We start from the raw sequence: 17,386 nt of genomic DNA, 5'->3' as shown, positions 1-17,386 counted from the left end.
GCTGCGGCCAGAAGGAGGAAGTATCAGGAGGATGTAGAAGGGTTTGGAGTGCTGCGGCCAGAAGGAGGAAGTATCAGGAGGATGTAGAAGGGTGTGGAGTGCTGCGGCCAGAAGGAGGAAGTATCAGGAGGATGTAGAAGGGTGTGGAGTGCTGCGGCCAGAAGGAGGAAGTATCAGGAGGATGTAGAAGGGTGTGGAGTGCTGCGGCCAGAAGGAGGAAGTATCAGGAGGATGTAGAAGGGTGTGGAGTGCTGCGGCCAGATGGGGGCAGTATCAGGAGGAGAGGCGGCAACCACTCCAATATGTGTTTCACTCGCTTATCCTTACAGGAGCCAACACACACCCTCCCCCTCATACGCATTGGCTTATGTATTCCATATATACAAATTCCATATTCTCACTTAAGGGCAATGTTAACAAGAAATACCAACGAAGTGTAGAGTGTACTGGTCGTGTGTAATGAATTATGGCAAAAGTAGTAAAAAGAAAAACCATTTCTCAAAAACCCGAAAGTTGAGTTTATTAATGTTTGATATCTACATGAAGGAGAAGATGAGTAGAGAACGGTTTCAGAAATATGCAACTGCAACATTGACACAAATATTTAGGAACTGTATCTCAGTACTGAAATGGATCAATCAGAGGTGAAAGGTCTCCTCCTAAGCACGGCCTAAGACCCCTCCCTGACCTCCAAAGTACCTGAAAGCGGTGATTCCTCTCACCACCTGGCCTTCCTGTCCCGATACGGCGGGGCTCTTGTATTTTGCGTAGAACAAAGGGTTAAAGGCTGTTTTCTATAACTGCTGCTCTTTAGGTGGTGTCCCTGTATAGACACGTGGTGATGGTGATGTGATTGTATGTGTGTGGGCCCCGGTTGTCTGTTACCCGGCTGTCAGCTGGTACATGGATCCCTTCTCAGGTGGTGTCCCTGTATAGACACGTGGTGATGGTGATGTGATTGTATGTGTGTGGGCCCCGGTTGTCTGTTACCCGGCTGTCAGCTGGTACATGGATCCCTTCTCAGGTGGTGTCCCTGTATAGACACGTGGTGATGGTGATGTGATTGTATGTGTGTGGGCCCCGGTTGTCTGTTATCCGGCTGTCAGCTGGTGCATGGATCCCTTCTCAGGTGGTGTCCCTGTATAGACACGTGGTGATGTGATTGTATGTGTGTGGGCCCCGGTTGTCTGTTACCTGGCTGTCAGCTGGTGCATGGATCCCTTCTCAGGTGGTGTCCCTGTATAGACACGTGGTGATGGTGGTGTGATTGTATGTGTGTGGGCCCCGGTTGTCTGTTACCCGGCTGTCAGCTGGTACATGGATCCCTTCTCAGGTGGTGTCCCTGTATAGACACGTGGTGGTGTGATTGTATGTGTGTGGGCCCCGGTTGTCTGTTACCCGGCTGTCAGCTGGTACATGGATCCCTTCTCAGGTGGTGTCCCTGTATAGACACGTGGTGATGGTGGTGTGATTGTATGTGTGTGGGCCCCGGTTGTCTGTTACCCGGCTGTCAGCTGGTGCATGGATCCCTTCTCAGGTGGTGTCCCTGTATAGACACATGGTGATGTGATTGTATGTGTGTGGGCCCCGGTTGTCTGTTACCCGGCTGTCAGCTGGTACATGGATCCCTTCTCAGGTGGTGTCCCTGTATAGACACGGGGTGATGTGATTGTATGTGTGTGGGCCCCGGTTGTCTGTTACCCGGCTGTCAGCTGGTACATGGATCCCTTCTCAGGTGGTGTCCCTGTATAGACACGTGGTGGTGTGATTGTATGTGTGTGGGCCCCGGTTGTCTGTTACCCGGCTGTCAGCTGGTACATGGATCCCTTCTCAGGTGGTGTCCCTGTATAGACACGTGGTGATGGTGGTGTGATTGTATGTGTGTGGGCCCCGGTTGTCTGTTACCCGGCTGTCAGCTGGTGCATGGATCCCTTCTCAGGTGGTGTCCCTGTATAGACACATGGTGATGTGATTGTATGTGTGTGGGCCCCGGTTGTCTGTTACCCGGCTGTCAGCTGGTACATGGATCCCTTCTCAGGTGGTGTCCCTGTATAGACACGGGAAAAATCTATTAACCCTTCGCACACTCACATGCAAATGTTCAAACAATTGCATTCACAGATTCACTCATCCAGGCACAACTGTTATCCCTACAGCTAAATTAAAAGCCAGGGTTTTAGTTCACAGAAGAATGCATTCTTATGCTTAATCACCTATACTGCGCAGAAGTACCCAGGTAAACATAGGTGTCCTAACTCTGGCCCTGTAACATGCATAGTGCAGACATGCAAACACATTCATTGCATCAAACCTATCAATGGATTAGGAGCACACATCCTAACTTCCTCTCCTGGGAAAGACAGTGCATCTTACCAATCGCACAAGGGAGCTAATGTTATGTGTCCATGTGCACCATGCGCATACACCAGCATAAGCTGTCTGCATGCTGACAAACATACAGGGGAAGGGGGGAGTGCACCGAATTGGACCCTAGCCACAGGGGTCAATGATAAGAATAAACATACATATATCCAGGCACATCGCCTCTAGTTAGGACATTAAATAAATTATTAGGGAAAGGGAGGTGCTGAAGGGGGTGTGGCTAGAAAACAGCAAAAATCTATTAACCCTTCGCACACTCACATGCAAATGTTCAAACAATTGCATTCACAGATTCACTCATCCAGGCACCACTGTTATCCCTACAGCTAAATTAAAAGCCGGGGTTTTAGTTCACAGAAGAATGCATTCTCTTGCTTAGTCACCTATACTGCGCAGAAGTACCCAGGTAGACATAGGTGTCCTAACTCTGGCCCTGTAACACGCACAGTGCAGACATGCAAACACATTCATTGCATCAGACCTATCAATGGATTAGGTGCACACATCCTAACTTCCTCTCCTGGGAAAGATAGTGCATCTTACCAATCGCACAAGGGAGCTAATGTTATGTGTCCATGTGCACCATGCGCATACACCAGCATAAGCTGTCTGCATGCTGACAAACATACAGGGGAAGGGGGGAGTGCACCGAAGGGTTAATAGATTTTTGCTGTTTTCTAGCCACACCCCCTTCAGCACCTCCCTTTCCCTAATAATTTATTTAATGTCCTAACTAGAGGCGATGTGCCTGGATATATGTATGTTTATTCTTATCATTGACCTCTGTGGCTAGGGTCCAATTCGGTGCACTCCCCCCTTCCCCTGTATGTTTGTCAGCATGCAGACAGCTTATGCTGGTGTATGCGCATGGTGCACATGGACACATAACATTAGCTCCCTTGTGCGATTGGTAAGATGCACTGTCTTTCCCAGGAGAGGAAGTTAGGATGTGTGCTCCTAATCCATTGATAGGTTTGATGCAATGAATGTGTTTGCATGTCTGCACTATGCATGTTACAGGGCCAGAGTTAGGACACCTATGTTTACCTGGGTACTTCTGCGCAGTATAGGTGATTAAGCATAAGAATGCATTCTTCTGTGAACTAAAACCCTGGCTTTTAATTTAGCTGTAGGGATAACAGTTGTGCCTGGATGAGTAAATCTGTGAAGGCATTTGTTTAAACATTTGCATGTGAGTGTGCGAAGGGTTAATAGATTTTTGCTGTTTTCTAGCCACACCCCCTTCAGCACCTCCCTTTCCCTAATAATTTATTTAATGTCCTAACTAGAGGCGATGTGCCTGGATATATGTATGTATAGACACGGGGTGATGTGATTGTATGTGTGTGGGCCCCGGTTGTCTGTTACCCGGCTGTCAGCTGGTACATGGATCCCTTCTCAGGTGGTGTCCCTGTATAGACACGTGGTGATGGTGGTGTGATTGTATGTGTGTGGGCCCCGGTTGTCTGTTACCCGGCTGTCAGCTGGTACATGGATCCCTTCTCAGGTGGTGTCCCTGTATAGACACGTGGTGATGTGATTGTATGTGTGTGGGCCCCGGTTGTCTGCTCTCATAGATTGTGGTCCCGAATGCTGAAGAATCCATGGGCAGGGCTGTGTGAGGCGGGATAAGGGTTTGTGTCTCTGGTGTGTGACATCATGCAGCGACAGTCGGCTGCCACATCTGCATGGCTGGGATTGTACTGTCATCTCCCATGTGTATAGGTAATGCAGTATTGGGTGATGTGTCTGCAGTGTAGGTATGATTGGGAGGTGAACTGTGAAGGCGAAGTCCCTCCCCCTCACCACTGTTATTTCTCCTCTTCCCTCAGCTCCTCCTTTTCTCCTCCCCCTCTCGTGCTGTTGTGTCTCCTCTTCCCTCAGCTCCTCCTTTGCTCCTCCCCCTCTCACCACTGTTATGTCTCCTCTTCCCTCAGCTCCTCCTTTGCTCCCCCCCCTCTCGTGCTGTTGTGTCTCCTCTTCCCTCAGCTCCTCCTTTGCTCCCCCCCCTCTCGTGCTGTTGTGTCTCCTCTTCCCTCAGCTCCTCCTTTGCTCCTCCCCCTCTCACCACTGTTTTGTCTCCTTTTCCCTCAGCTCCTCCTTTGCTCCTCCCCCTCTCACCACTGTTATGTCTTTTCTTCCCTCAGCTCCTCCTTTGCTCCTCCCCCTCTCACCACTGTTATGTCTCCTCTTCCCTCAGCTCCTCTTTTGCTCCTCCCCCTCTCATGCTGTTATGTCTCACTTTCCCTCAGCTCCTCCTTTGCTCCTCCCCCTCTCACCACTGTTATGTCTCCTCTTCCCTCCGCTCCTCCTTTGCTCCTCCCCCTCACCACTGTTATTTCTTCTCTTTCCTCAGCTCCTCCTTTTCTCCTCCCCCTCTCGTGCTGTTGTGTCTCCTCTTCCCTCAGCTCCTCCTTTGCTCCCCCCCCTCTCGTGCTGTTGTGTCTCCTCTTCCCTCAGCTCCTCCTTTGCTCCTCCCCCCCCTCTCGTGCTGTTGTGTCTCCTCTTCCCTCAGCTCCTCCTTTGCTCCTCCCCCTCTCACCACTGTTATGTCTCCTTTTCCCTCAGCTCCTCCTTTGCCCCTCCCCCTATCACCACTGTTATGTCTCCTCTTCCCTCAGCTCCTCCTTTGCTCCTCCCCCTCTCACCACTGTTATGTCTTCTCTTCCCTCAGCTCCTCCTTTGCTCCTCCCCCTCTCACCACTGTTATGTCTCCTCTTCCTTCAGCTCCTCTTTTGCTCCTCCCCCTCTCACCACTGTTATGTCTCCTCTTCCCTCAGCTCCTCTTTTGCTCCTCCCCCTCTCACCACTGTTATGTCTCCTCTTCCCTTAGCTCCTCTTTTGCTCCTCCCCCTCTCATGCTGTTATGTCTCACCTTCCCTCAGCTCCTCCTTTGCTCCTCCTCCTCTCACCACTGTTGTCTCCTCTTCCCTCAGCTCCTCCTTTCCTCCTCCCCCTCTCACGCTGTTATGTCTCCTCTTCCCATAGCTCCTCCTTTGCTCCTCCCCCTCTCATGCTGTTTTGTCTCCTCTTCCCTCAGCTCCTCCTTTGCTCCTCCCCCTCTCGTGCTAGTGTGTCTCCTCTTCCCTCAGCTCCTCCTTTGCTCCTCCCCCTCTCACCACTGTTATGTCTCCTCTTCCCTCAGCTCCTCCTTTGCTCCTCCCCCTCTCATCACTGTTGTCTTCTCTTCCCTCTGCTCCTCCTCTGCTCCTCCCCCTCTCATGCTGTTATGTCTCACCTTCCCTCAGCTCCTCCTTTGCTCCTCCCCCTCTCACCACTGTTATGTCTCACCTTCCCTCAGCTCTTCCTTTGCTCCTCCCCCTCTCACCACTGTTATGTCTCCTCTTCCCTCAGCTCCTCCTTTGCTCCTCCCCCTCTCATCACTGTTGTCTTCTCTTCCCTCCGCTCCTCCTTTGCTCCTCCCCCTCTCATGCTGTTATGTCTCCTCTTCCCATAGCTCCTCCTTTCCTCCTCCCCCTCTCGTGCTGTTGTGTCTCCTCTTCCCTCAGCTCCTCCTTTGCTCCTCCCCCTCTCACGCTGTTATGTCTCCTCTTCCCATAGCTCCTCCTTTCCTCCTCCCCCTCTCGTGCTGTTGTGTCTCCTCTTCCCTCAGCTCCTCCTTTGCCCCTCTCCCTATCACCACTGTTATGTCTCCTCTTCCCTCAGCTCCTCCTTTGCTCCTCCCTCTCTCACCACTGTTGTCTCCTCTTCCCTCAGCTCCTCCTTTGCTCCTCCCCCTCTCACCACTGTTATGTCTCCTCTTCCCTCAGCTCCTCCTTTGCTCCTCCCCCTATCACCACTGTTATGTCTCCTCTTCCCTCAGCTCCTCCTTTGCTCCTCCCCCTCTCACCACTGTTATGTCTCCTCTTCCCTCAGCTCCTCCTTTGCTCCTCCCCCTCTCACACTGTTATGTCTCCTCTTCCCATAGCTCCTTCTTTGCTCCTCCCCCTCTCATGTTGTTTTTGTGAGAAAACGCGGAAAAGCCGCCGCATATGCCAAGAGCAAGGCGTCTGACTCCGCGTCCAAAGCGGCGGTTTGCACGCATAGACACGCGTCTGGTAGTATGGTGGAATGCGGAAAAGCCGCCGCATGTCCTGACAGCAAAGCGGCTGCTTGCATGCGGCGGCGTGCGCTTGGTGTGGCTGGGTCTGTTAGTGCACATAGGCAGATGGAGAGCTACGCGCGCGCGGGCCTGGACTCAGGACCTTTATACTAGCAGGGGAAGTGTCAGCTGATCAGGAAGGTCAGCTGATTCCTGCTGGACTCATGATTGGCTGAGTGGCTCGGGCGGGGCGGCAGAGTCCAGCAACTATATATTCTGCTGCTTGTCAGTTGCTGGTTGTCTGCCATTGCTAACACTTGCGTGAAGGCACTCAGACCTTAGCTAGACCCGACAGTGTGCCAGAACCGGCTGGAGCTGGGAATCCACACTGAGTCAGATTCTTGATAGCTTAAAGTACTAATTGTATGGTATTATTTGTTAGACCAGTTCCAGGGTGTTGAGATCAAGGCCCTCACACCCCAGACTAGGAATACTGTGCATCTTCTGTGTATTCTCTAGCATAGTTCCAGGGTGTGGAGATCAAGGCCCTCACACCCCAGACTAGGAATACTGTGTATCTTCTGTGTATTCTCTAGACCAGTTCCAGGGTGTTGAGATCAAGGCCCTCACACCCCAGACTAGGAATACTGTGTATCTTCTGTGTTATTCTCTAGACCAGTTCCAGGGTGTTGAGATCAAGGCCCTCACACCCCAGACTAGGAATACTGTGTATCTTCTGTGTATTCTCTAGACTAGTTCCAGGGTGTTGTGAATACGGACCTCACACCCAGACTAGGATTGTGCTATTACTGTATTACGTTAGCCCAGTCCGGGGCAATACCTTTCATACCAGTTGCAGGGCTTCCTGCAACCCAGCCTCGGTCCCTCGCCCAGGGGTCCACAGGCTACAGGAATATCACCCACAGTCAGGGGTAAATTCCTCAGGAGTCTTAGGCCGCCAGCTCCTCTGGTGGTCTGTACTCAGAGTTGTTACTGTGTCTAGAGGTTAGACATATCTGATTATTGACGATTCCGCAGATCCTCAATAATCGGGTATATCTGTATTCTTGGGGATACTGTGGATCGCAAAGGATCAGATTCTCTCTCTGGTTGCTGACACCGATCGTTACAGTTTTGTCTCCTCTTCCCTCAGCTCCTCCTTTGCTCCTCCCCCTCTCACGCTGTTATGTCTCCTCTTCCCATAGCTCCTCCTTTGCTCCTCCCCCTCTCACGCTGTTATGTCTCCTCTACCCTCAGCTCCTCCTTTGCAGTGGATGGAGAGTCTTGCAGCGTTCACAGTGAGGTGGAGCGAATCCTCCAAGACTTCAATAAGGCCAAGAAACCCATCGGGTGAGTCTGATTGTGCTGCTTCCTGTGGGAGGGGCTGCCATCTTTGCTTCTCTCTGATTGGATGTGGGATTCCTGCATAGTCACAGTCTTCTGCACCTTCCCCTGAGGAGCTCAAATGGTGCTTCATTAACCCGGAAAGACGGACATAGGAAGGGGTGCACGTGGGAGGACAGGGACAGGGGTCATCCAGGAGGACAGGCGGGGATGAAGGAAGGGGTCACCTGGGAGGACAGGGACGGGGGTCACCCGGGAGGATGGGCGGGGATGAAGGAAGGGGTCACCTGGGAGGATGGGCTGGGAGGACAGGGACGGGGGTCACCCAGGAGGACAGACATAGGAAGGGGTCACCCGAGAAGATGGGCGGGGATGAAGGGGTCACCTGGGAGGATGGGCCGGGGGTCACCCGGGAAGATGGGCGGGGATGAAGGGGTCACCTGGGAGGATGGGCCAGGAAAGGGCGGGGGGGAAGGAAGGGGGTTACGCGGGGCTCACCAGGCCCTTGTTTGTTGGGGTATCGTGTCTGTAAGTTGCCCAGTAATGACGGATGTTGCTGTGATGTTTGTGTCTCCGCAGGCTGTGCTGCATTGCTCCCGTCCTCGCTGCCAAGGTCATTCCTGGGGTGGAGGTGACGGTGGGGCAGGAGGAGGAGCAAGGAGGGAAATGGCCGTACGCTGGAACATCCAAAGCCATCCAGGGCATGGGAGGGAAACACAGTGCCAAGGAGGTGCACATATCCTTCTGCTTCTGCAGCTCAGTGGAGACCCCCTCTGGATGGGGATGGGGGGTCCTGACTCCTGACACACCTCCATCGTCTCCCCTCATGGACGTGACAGGTTATCTTTATCATGGCATTTCCCCCCCCCCCCGGATTGGGGGAGGGGTTCCTGATGCAGCAGGTGGGCGCACACCTGCATCTTGTCCCCTCATGGATGTGTGACTGGTCATCTTTAGCATGCCCTCCCCCTTGCCTCGATCTTCTTGTCAATGTCTACCCTCTGATAATTGCACACAGTCTTGTATCTGGGGTGGCTTGTTGTCTACCCTCTGATAATTGCACACAGTCTTGTATCTGGGGTGGCTTGTTGTCTACCCTCTGATAATTGCACACAGTCTTGTATCTGGGGTGGCTTGTTGTCTACCCTCTGATAATTGCACACAGTCTTGTATCTGGGGGTGGCTTGTTGTCTACCCTCTGATAATTGCACACAGTCTTGTATCTGGGCGTGGCTTGTTGTCTACCCTCTGATAATTGCACACAGTCTTGTATCTGGGGTGGCTTGTTGTCTACCCTCTGATAATTGCACACAGTCTTGTATCTGGGCGTGGCTTGTTGTCTACCCTCTGATAATTGCACACAGTCTTGTATCTGGGGTGGCTTGTTGTCTACCCTCTGATAATTGCACACAGTCTTGTATCTGGGGTGGCTTGTTGTCTACCCTCTGATAATTGCACACAGTCTTGTATCTGGGGTGGCTTGTTGTCTACCCTCTGATAATTGCACACAGTCTTGTATCTGATGGTGGCTTGTTGTCTACCCTCTGATAATTGCACACAGTCTTGTATCTGGGGTGGCTTGTTGTCTACCCTCTGATAATTGCACACAGTCTTGTATCTGGGGGTGGCTTGTTGTCTACCCTCTGATAATTGCACACAGTCTTGTATCTGGGTGTGGCTTGTTGTCTACCCTCTGATAATTGCACATAGTCTTGTATCTGGGGTGGCTTGTTGTCTACCCTCTGATAATTGCACACAGTCTTGTATCTGGGCGTGGCTTGTTGTCTACCCTCTGATAATTGCACACAGTCTTGTATCTGGGGTGGCTTGTTGTCTACCCTCTGATAATTGCACACAGTCTTGTATCTGGGGTGGCTTGTTGTCTACCCTCTGATAATTGCACACAGTCTTTTATCTGGGGTGGCTTGTTGTCTACCCTCTGATAATTGCACACAGTCTTGTATCTGGGGTGGCTTGTTGTCTACCCTCTGATAATTGCACACAGTCTTGTATCTGGGGTGGCTTGTTGTCTACCCTCTGATAATTGCACACAGTCTTGTATCTGGGGGTGGCTTGTTGTCTACCCTCTGATAATTGCACACAGTCTTGTATCTGGGGTGGCTTGTTGTCTACCCTCTGATAATTGCACACAGTCTTGTATCTGGGGTGGCTTGTTGTCTACCCTCTGATAATTGCACACAGTCTTGTATCTGGGCGTGGCTTGTTGTCTACCCTCTGATAATTGCACACAGTCTTGTATCTGGGGTGGCTTGTTGTCTACCCTCTGATAATTGCACACAGTCTTGTATCTGGGGTGGCTTGTTGTCTACCCTCTGATAATTGCACACAGTCTTGTATCTGGGGTGGCTTGTTGTCTACCCTCTGATAATTGCACACAGTCTTGTATCTGGGGTGGCTTGTTGTCTACCCTCTGATAATTGCACACAGTCTTGTATCTGGGGTGGCTTGTTGTCTACCCTCTGATAATTGCACACAGTCTTGTATCTGGGGTGGCTTGTTGTCTACCCTCTGATAATTGCACACAGTCTTGTATCTGGGGTGGCTTGTTGTCTACCCTCTGATAATTGCACACAGTCTTGTATCTGGGAGTGGCTTGTTGTCTACCCTCTGATAATTGCACACAGTCTTGTATCTGGGGTGGCTTGTTGTCTACCCTCTGATAATTGCACACAGTCTTGTATCTGGGGGTGGCTTGTTGTCTACCCTCTGATAATTGCACACAGTCTTCTATCTGGGCGTGGCTTGTTGTCTACCCTCTGATAATTGCACATAGTCTTGTATCTGGGGTGGCTTGTTGTCTACCCTCTGATAATTGCACACAGTCTTGTATCTGGGCGTGGCTTGTTGTCTACCCTCTGATAATTGCACTTAGTCTTGTATCTGGGGTGGCTTGTTGTCTACCCTCTGATAATTGCACACAGTCTTGTATCTGGGGTGGCTTGTTGTCTACCCTCTGATAATTGCACACAGTCTTGTATCTGGGGTGGCTTGTTGTCTACCCTCTGATAATTGCACACAGTCTTGTATCTGGGGGTGGCTTGTTGTCTACCCTCTGATAATTGCACACAGTCTTGTATCTGGGGTGGCTTGTTGTCTACCCTCTGATAATTGCACACAGTCTTGTATCTGATGGTGGCTTGTTGTCTACCCTCTGATAATTGCACACAGTCTTGTATCTGGGGGTGGCTTGTTGTCTACCCTCTGATAATTGCACATAGTCTTGTATCTGGAGGTGGCTTGTTGTCTACCCTCTGATAATTGCACATAGTCTTTTATCTGGGGGTGGCTTGTTGTCTACCCTCTGATAATTGCACATAGTCTTGTATCTGGGGGTGGCCTGTTGTCTACCCTCTGATAATTGCACACAGTCTTGTATCTGGGGTGGCTTGTTGTCTACCCTCTGATAATTGCACACAGTCTTGTATCTGATGGTGGCTTGTTGTCTACCCTCTGATAATTGCACACAGTCTTGTATCTGGGGTGGCTTGTTGTCTACCCTCTGATAATTGCACACAGTCTTGTATCTGGGGGTGGCTTGTTGTCTACCCTCTGATAATTGCACACAGTCTTGTATCTGGGTGTGGCTTGTTGTCTACCCTCTGATAATTGCACATAGTCTTGTATCTGGGGTGGCTTGTTGTCTACCCTCTGATAATTGCACACAGTCTTGTATCTGGGCGTGGCTTGTTGTCTACCCTCTGATAATTGCACATAGTCTTGTATCTGGGGTGGCTTGTTGTCTACCCTCTGATAATTGCACACAGTCTTGTATCTGGGGTGGCTTGTTGTCTACCCTCTGATAATTGCACACAGTCTTGTATCTGGGGTGGCTTGTTGTCTACCCTCTGATAATTGCACACAGTCTTGTATCTGGGGTGGCTTGTTGTCTACCCTCTGATAATTGCACACAGTCTTGTATCTGGGGGTGGCTTGTTGTCTACCCTCTGATAATTGCACACAGTCTTGTATCTGGGGTGGCTTGTTGTCTACCCTCTGATAATTGCACACAGTCTTGTATCTGGGGTGGCTTGTTGTCTACCCTCTGATAATTGCACACAGTCTTGTATCTGGGCGTGGCTTGTTGTCTACCCTCTGATAATTGCACACAGTCTTGTATCTGGGGTGGCTTGTTGTCTACCCTCTGATAATTGCACACAGTCTTGTATCTGGGGTGGCTTGTTGTCTACCCTCTGATAATTGCACACAGTCTTGTATCTGGGGTGGCTTGTTGTCTACCCTCTGATAATTGCACACAGTCTTGTATCTGGGGTGGCTTGTTGTCTACCCTCTGATAATTGCACACAGTCTTGTATCTGGGGTGGCTTGTTGTCTACCCTCTGATAATTGCACACAGTCTTGTATCTGGGGTGGCTTGTTGTCTACCCTCTGATAATTGCACACAGTCTTGTATCTGGGGTGGCTTGTTGTCTACCCTCTGATAATTGCACACAGTCTTGTATCTGGGAGTGGCTTGTTGTCTACCCTCTGATAATTGCACACAGTCTTGTATCTGGGGTGGCTTGTTGTCTACCCTCTGATAATTGCACACAGTCTTGTATCTGGGGGTGGCTTGTTGTCTACCCTCTGATAATTGCACACAGTCTTGTATCTGGGCGTGTCTTGTTGTCTACCCTCTGATAATTGCACATAGTCTTGTATCTGGGGTGGCTTGTTGTCTACCCTCTGATAATTGCACACAGTCTTGTATCTGGGCGTGGCTTGTTGTCTACCCTCTGATAATTGCACTTAGTCTTGTATCTGGGGTGGCTTGTTGTCTACCCTCTGATAATTGCACACAGTCTTGTATCTGGGGTGGCTTGTTGTCTACCCTCTGATAATTGCACACAGTCTTGTATCTGGGGGTGGCTTGTTGTCTACCCTCTGATAATTGCACACAGTCTTGTATCTGGGGTGGCTTGTTGTCTACCCTCTGATAATTGCACACAGTCTTGTATCTGATGGTGGCTTGTTGTCTACCCTCTGATAATTGCACACAGTCTTGTATCTGGGGGTGGCTTGTTGTCTACCCTCTGATAATTGCACATAGTCTTGTATCTGGAGGTGGCTTGTTGTCTACCCTCTGATAATTGCACATAGTCTTTTATCTGGGGGTGGCTTGTTGTCTACCCTCTGATAATTGCACATAGTCTTGTATCTGGGGGTGGCCTGTTGTCTACCCTCTGATAATTGCACACAGTCTTGTATCTGGGGTGGCTTGTTGTCTACCCTCTGATAATTGCACACAGTCTTGTATCTGATGGTGGCTTGTTGTCTACCCTCTGATAATTGCACACAGTCTTGTATCTGGGGTGGCTTGTTGTCTACCCTCTGATAATTGCACACAGTCTTGTATCTGGGGGTGGCTTGTTGTCTACCCTCTGATAATTGCACACAGTCTTGTATCTGGGTGTGGCTTGTTGTCTACCCTCTGATAATTGCACATAGTCTTGTATCTGGGGTGGCTTGTTGTCTACCCTCTGATAATTGCACACAGTCTTGTATCTGGGCGTGGCTTGTTGTCTACCCTCTGATAATTGCACATAGTCTTGTATCTGGGGTGGCTTGTTGTCTACCCTCTGATAATTGCACACAGTCTTGTATCTGGGGTGGCTTGTTGTCTACCCTCTGATAATTGCACACAGTCTTGTATCTGGGGTGGCTTGTTGTCTACCCTCTGATAATTGCACACAGTCTTGTATCTGGGGTGGCTTGTTGTCTACCCTCTGATAATTGCACACAGTCTTGTATCTGGGGGTGGCTTGTTGTCTACCCTCTGATAATTGCACACAGTCTTGTATCTGGGGTGGCTTGTTGTCTACCCTCTGATAATTGCACACAGTCTTGTATCTGGGGTGGCTTGTTGTCTACCCTCTGATAATTGCACACAGTCTTGTATCTGGGCGTGGCTTGTTGTCTACCCTCTGATAATTGCACACAGTCTTGTATCTGGGGTGGCTTGTTGTCTACCCTCTGATAATTGCACACAGTCTTGTATCTGGGGTGGCTTGTTGTCTACCCTCTGATAATTGCACACAGTCTTGTATCTGGGGTGGCTTGTTGTCTACCCTCTGATAATTGCACACAGTCTTGTATCTGGGGTGGCTTGTTGTCTACCCTCTGATAATTGCACACAGTCTTGTATCTGGGGTGGCTTGTTGTCTACCCTCTGATAATTGCACACAGTCTTGTATCTGGGGTGGCTTGTTGTCTACCCTCTGATAATTGCACACAGTCTTGTATCTGGGGTGGCTTGTTGTCTACCCTCTGATAATTGCACACAGTCTTGTATCTGGGAGTGGCTTGTTGTCTACCCTCTGATAATTGCACACAGTCTTGTATCTGGGGTGGCTTGTTGTCTACCCTCTGATAATTGCACACAGTCTTGTATCTGGGGGTGGCTTGTTGTCTACCCTCTGATAATTGCACACAGTCTTGTATCTGGGCGTGTCTTGTTGTCTACCCTCTGATAATTGCACATAGTCTTGTATCTGGGGTGGCTTGTTGTCTACCCTCTGATAATTGCACACAGTCTTGTATCTGGGCGTGGCTTGTTGTCTACCCTCTGATAATTGCACTTAGTCTTGTATCTGGGGTGGCTTGTTGTCTACCCTCTGATAATTGCACACAGTCTTGTATCTGGGGTGGCTTGTTGTCTACCCTCTGATAATTGCACACAGTCTTGTATCTGGGGTGGCTTGTTGTCTACCCTCTGATAATTGCACACAGTCTTGTATCTGGGGGTGGCTTGTTGTCTACCCTCTGATAATTGCACACAGTCTTGTATCTGGGGTGGCTTGTTGTCTACCCTCTGATAATTGCACACAGTCTTGTATCTGATGGTGGCTTGTTGTCTACCCTCTGATAATTGCACACAGTCTTGTATCTGGGGGTGGCTTGTTGTCTACCCTCTGATAATTGCACATAGTCTTGTATCTGGAGGTGGCTTGTTGTCTACCCTCTGATAATTGCACATAGTCTTTTATCTGGGGGTGGCTTGTTGTCTACCCTCTGATAATTGCACATAGTCTTGTATCTGGGGGTGGCCTGTTGTCTACCCTCTGATAATTGCACACAGTCTTGTATCTGGGGTGGCTTGTTGTCTACCCTCTGATAATTGCACAAAGTCTTGTATCTGGGGTGGCTTGTTGTCTACCCTCTGATAATTGCACATAGTCTTTTATCTGGGGGTGGCTTGTTGTCTACCCTCTGATAATTGCACATAGTCTTGTATCTGGGGGTGGCCTGTTGTCTACCCTCTGATAATTGCACACAGTCTTGTATCTGGGGTGGCTTGTTGTCTACCCTCTGATAATTGCACAAAGTCTTGTATCTGGGGTGGCTTGTTGTCTACCCTCTGATAATTGCACACAGTCTTGTATCTGGGGTGGCTTGTTGTCTACCCTCTGATAATTGCACACAGTCTTGTATCTGGGGTGGCTTGTTGTCTACCCTCTGATAATTGCACACAGTCTTGTATCTGGGGGTGGCCTGTTGTCTACCCTCTGATAATTGCACACAGTCTTGTATCTGGGGTGGCTTGTTGTCTACCCTCTGATAATTGCGCATAGTCTTGTATCTGGAGGTGGCTTGTTGTCTACCCTCTGATAATTGCACACAGTCTTGTATCTCGGGGTGGCTTGTTGTCTACCCTCTGATAATTGCACACAGTCTTGTATCTGGGGTGGCTTGTTGTCTACCCTCTGATAATTGCACACAGTCTTGTATCTGGGGTGGCTTGTTGTCTACCCTCTGATAATTGCACACAGTCTTGTATCTGGGGGTGGCTTGTTGTCTGCCCTCTGATAATTGCACACAGTCTTGTATCTGGGGGTGGCTTGTTGTCTACCCTCTGATTATTGCACACAGTCTTGTATCTGGGGGTGGCTTGTTGTCTACCCTCTGACAATTGCACATAGTCTTGTATCGGGGCGTGGCTTGTTGTCTACCCTCTGATAATTGCACACAGTCTTGTATCTGGGCGTGGCTTGTTGTCTACCCTCTGATAATTGCACATAGTCTTGTATCGGGGCGTGGCTTGTTGTCTACCCTGTGATAATTGCACACAGTCTTGTATCTGGGGTGGCTTGTTGTCTACCCTCTGATAATTGCACACAGTCTTGTATCTGGGGTGGCTTGTTGTCTACCCTCTGATAATTGCACACAGTCTTGTATCTGGGGTGGCTTGTTGTCTACCCTCTGATAATTGCGCATAGTCTTGTATCTGGAGGTGGCTTGTTGTTTACCCTCTGATAATTGCACACAGTCTTGTATCTGGGGGTGGCTTGTCTACCCTCTGATAATTGCACACAGTCTTGTATCTGGGGTGGCTTGTTGTCTACCCTCTGATAATTGCACACAATCTTGTATCTGGGGTGGCTTGTTGTCTACCCTCTGATAATTGCACACAGTCTTGTATCTGGGCGTGGCTTGTTGTCTACCCTCTGATAATTGCACATAGTCTTGTATCTGGGGTGGCTTGTTGTCTACCCTCTGATAATTGCACACAGTCTTGTATCTGGGCGTGGCTTGTTGTCTACCCTCTGATAATTGCACATAGTCTTGTATCTGGGGTGGCTTGTTGTCTACCCTCTGATAATTGCACACAGTCTTGTATCTGGGGTGGCTTGTTGTCTACCCTCTGATAATTGCACACAGTCTTGTATCTGGGGTGGCTTGTTGTCTACCCTCTGATAATTGCACACAGTCTTGTATCTGGGCGTGGCTTGTTGTCTACCCTCTGATAATTGCACATAGTCTTGTATCTGGGGTGGCTTGTTGTCTACCCTCTGATAATTGCACACAGTCTTGTATCTGATGGTGGCTTGTTGTCTACCCTCTGATAATTGCACACAGTCTTGTATCTGGGGGTGGCTTGTTGTCTACCCTCTGATAATTGCACATAGTCTTGTATCTGGGGTGGCTTGTTGTCTACCCTCTGATAATTGCACACAGTCTTGTATCTGGGGTGGCTTGTTGTCTACCCTCTGATAATTGCACACAGTCTTGTATCTGGGGTGGCTTGTTGTCTACCCTCTGATAATTGCACACAGTCTTGTATCTGGGGGTTGCCTGTTGTCTACCCTCTGATAATTGCACACAGTCTTATATCTGGGGGTGGCTTGTTGTCTACCCTCTGATAATTGCGCATAGTCTTGTATCTGGGGGTGGCTTGTTGTCTACCCTCTGATAATTGCACACAGTCTTGTATCTGGGGGTGGCTTGTTGTCTACCCTCTGATAATTGCACACAGTCTTGTATCTGGGGTGGCTTGTTGTCTACCCTCTGATAATTGCACACAGTCTTGTATCTGGGGGTGGCTTGTTGTCTGCCCTCTGATAATTGCACACAGTCTTGTATCTGGGGGTGGCTTGTTGTCTACCCTCTGATAATTGCACACAGTCTTGTATCTGGGGGTGGCTTGTTGTCTACCCTCTGATAATTGCACACAGTCTTGTATCTGGGGGTGGCTTGTTGTCTACCCTCTGATAATTGCACACAGTCTTGTATCTGGGCGTGGCTTGTTGTCTACCCTGTGATAATTGCACACAGTCTTGTATCTGGGGTGGCTTGTTGTCTACCCTCTGATAATTGCACACA

The 17,386-nt window shown here is 49.7% G+C and overlaps 1 protein-coding gene across 1 annotated transcript in view; it reads left to right on the top strand.

The window, feature by feature from the left end:
* Positions 1–17,386, top strand: part of GATD3 (glutamine amidotransferase class 1 domain containing 3) — an 81,944-nt gene that overhangs the window by 38,719 nt on the left and 25,839 nt on the right. The window contains exons 5-6 of the mRNA XM_068266327.1: positions 7,682–7,774; positions 8,348–8,504. Coding sequence (XP_068122428.1) covers positions 7,682–7,774; positions 8,348–8,504 — 250 coding nt within the window. The remainder of the gene's footprint in view (positions 1–7,681; positions 7,775–8,347; positions 8,505–17,386) is intronic.

The sequence above is a fragment of the Hyperolius riggenbachi genome, chromosome 2 (genome assembly GCF_040937935.1).
Source record: "Hyperolius riggenbachi isolate aHypRig1 chromosome 2, aHypRig1.pri, whole genome shotgun sequence".
NCBI lineage: Eukaryota > Metazoa > Chordata > Amphibia > Anura > Hyperoliidae > Hyperolius > Hyperolius riggenbachi.
This window is presented reverse-complemented; position numbering and strand designations above follow the sequence as displayed.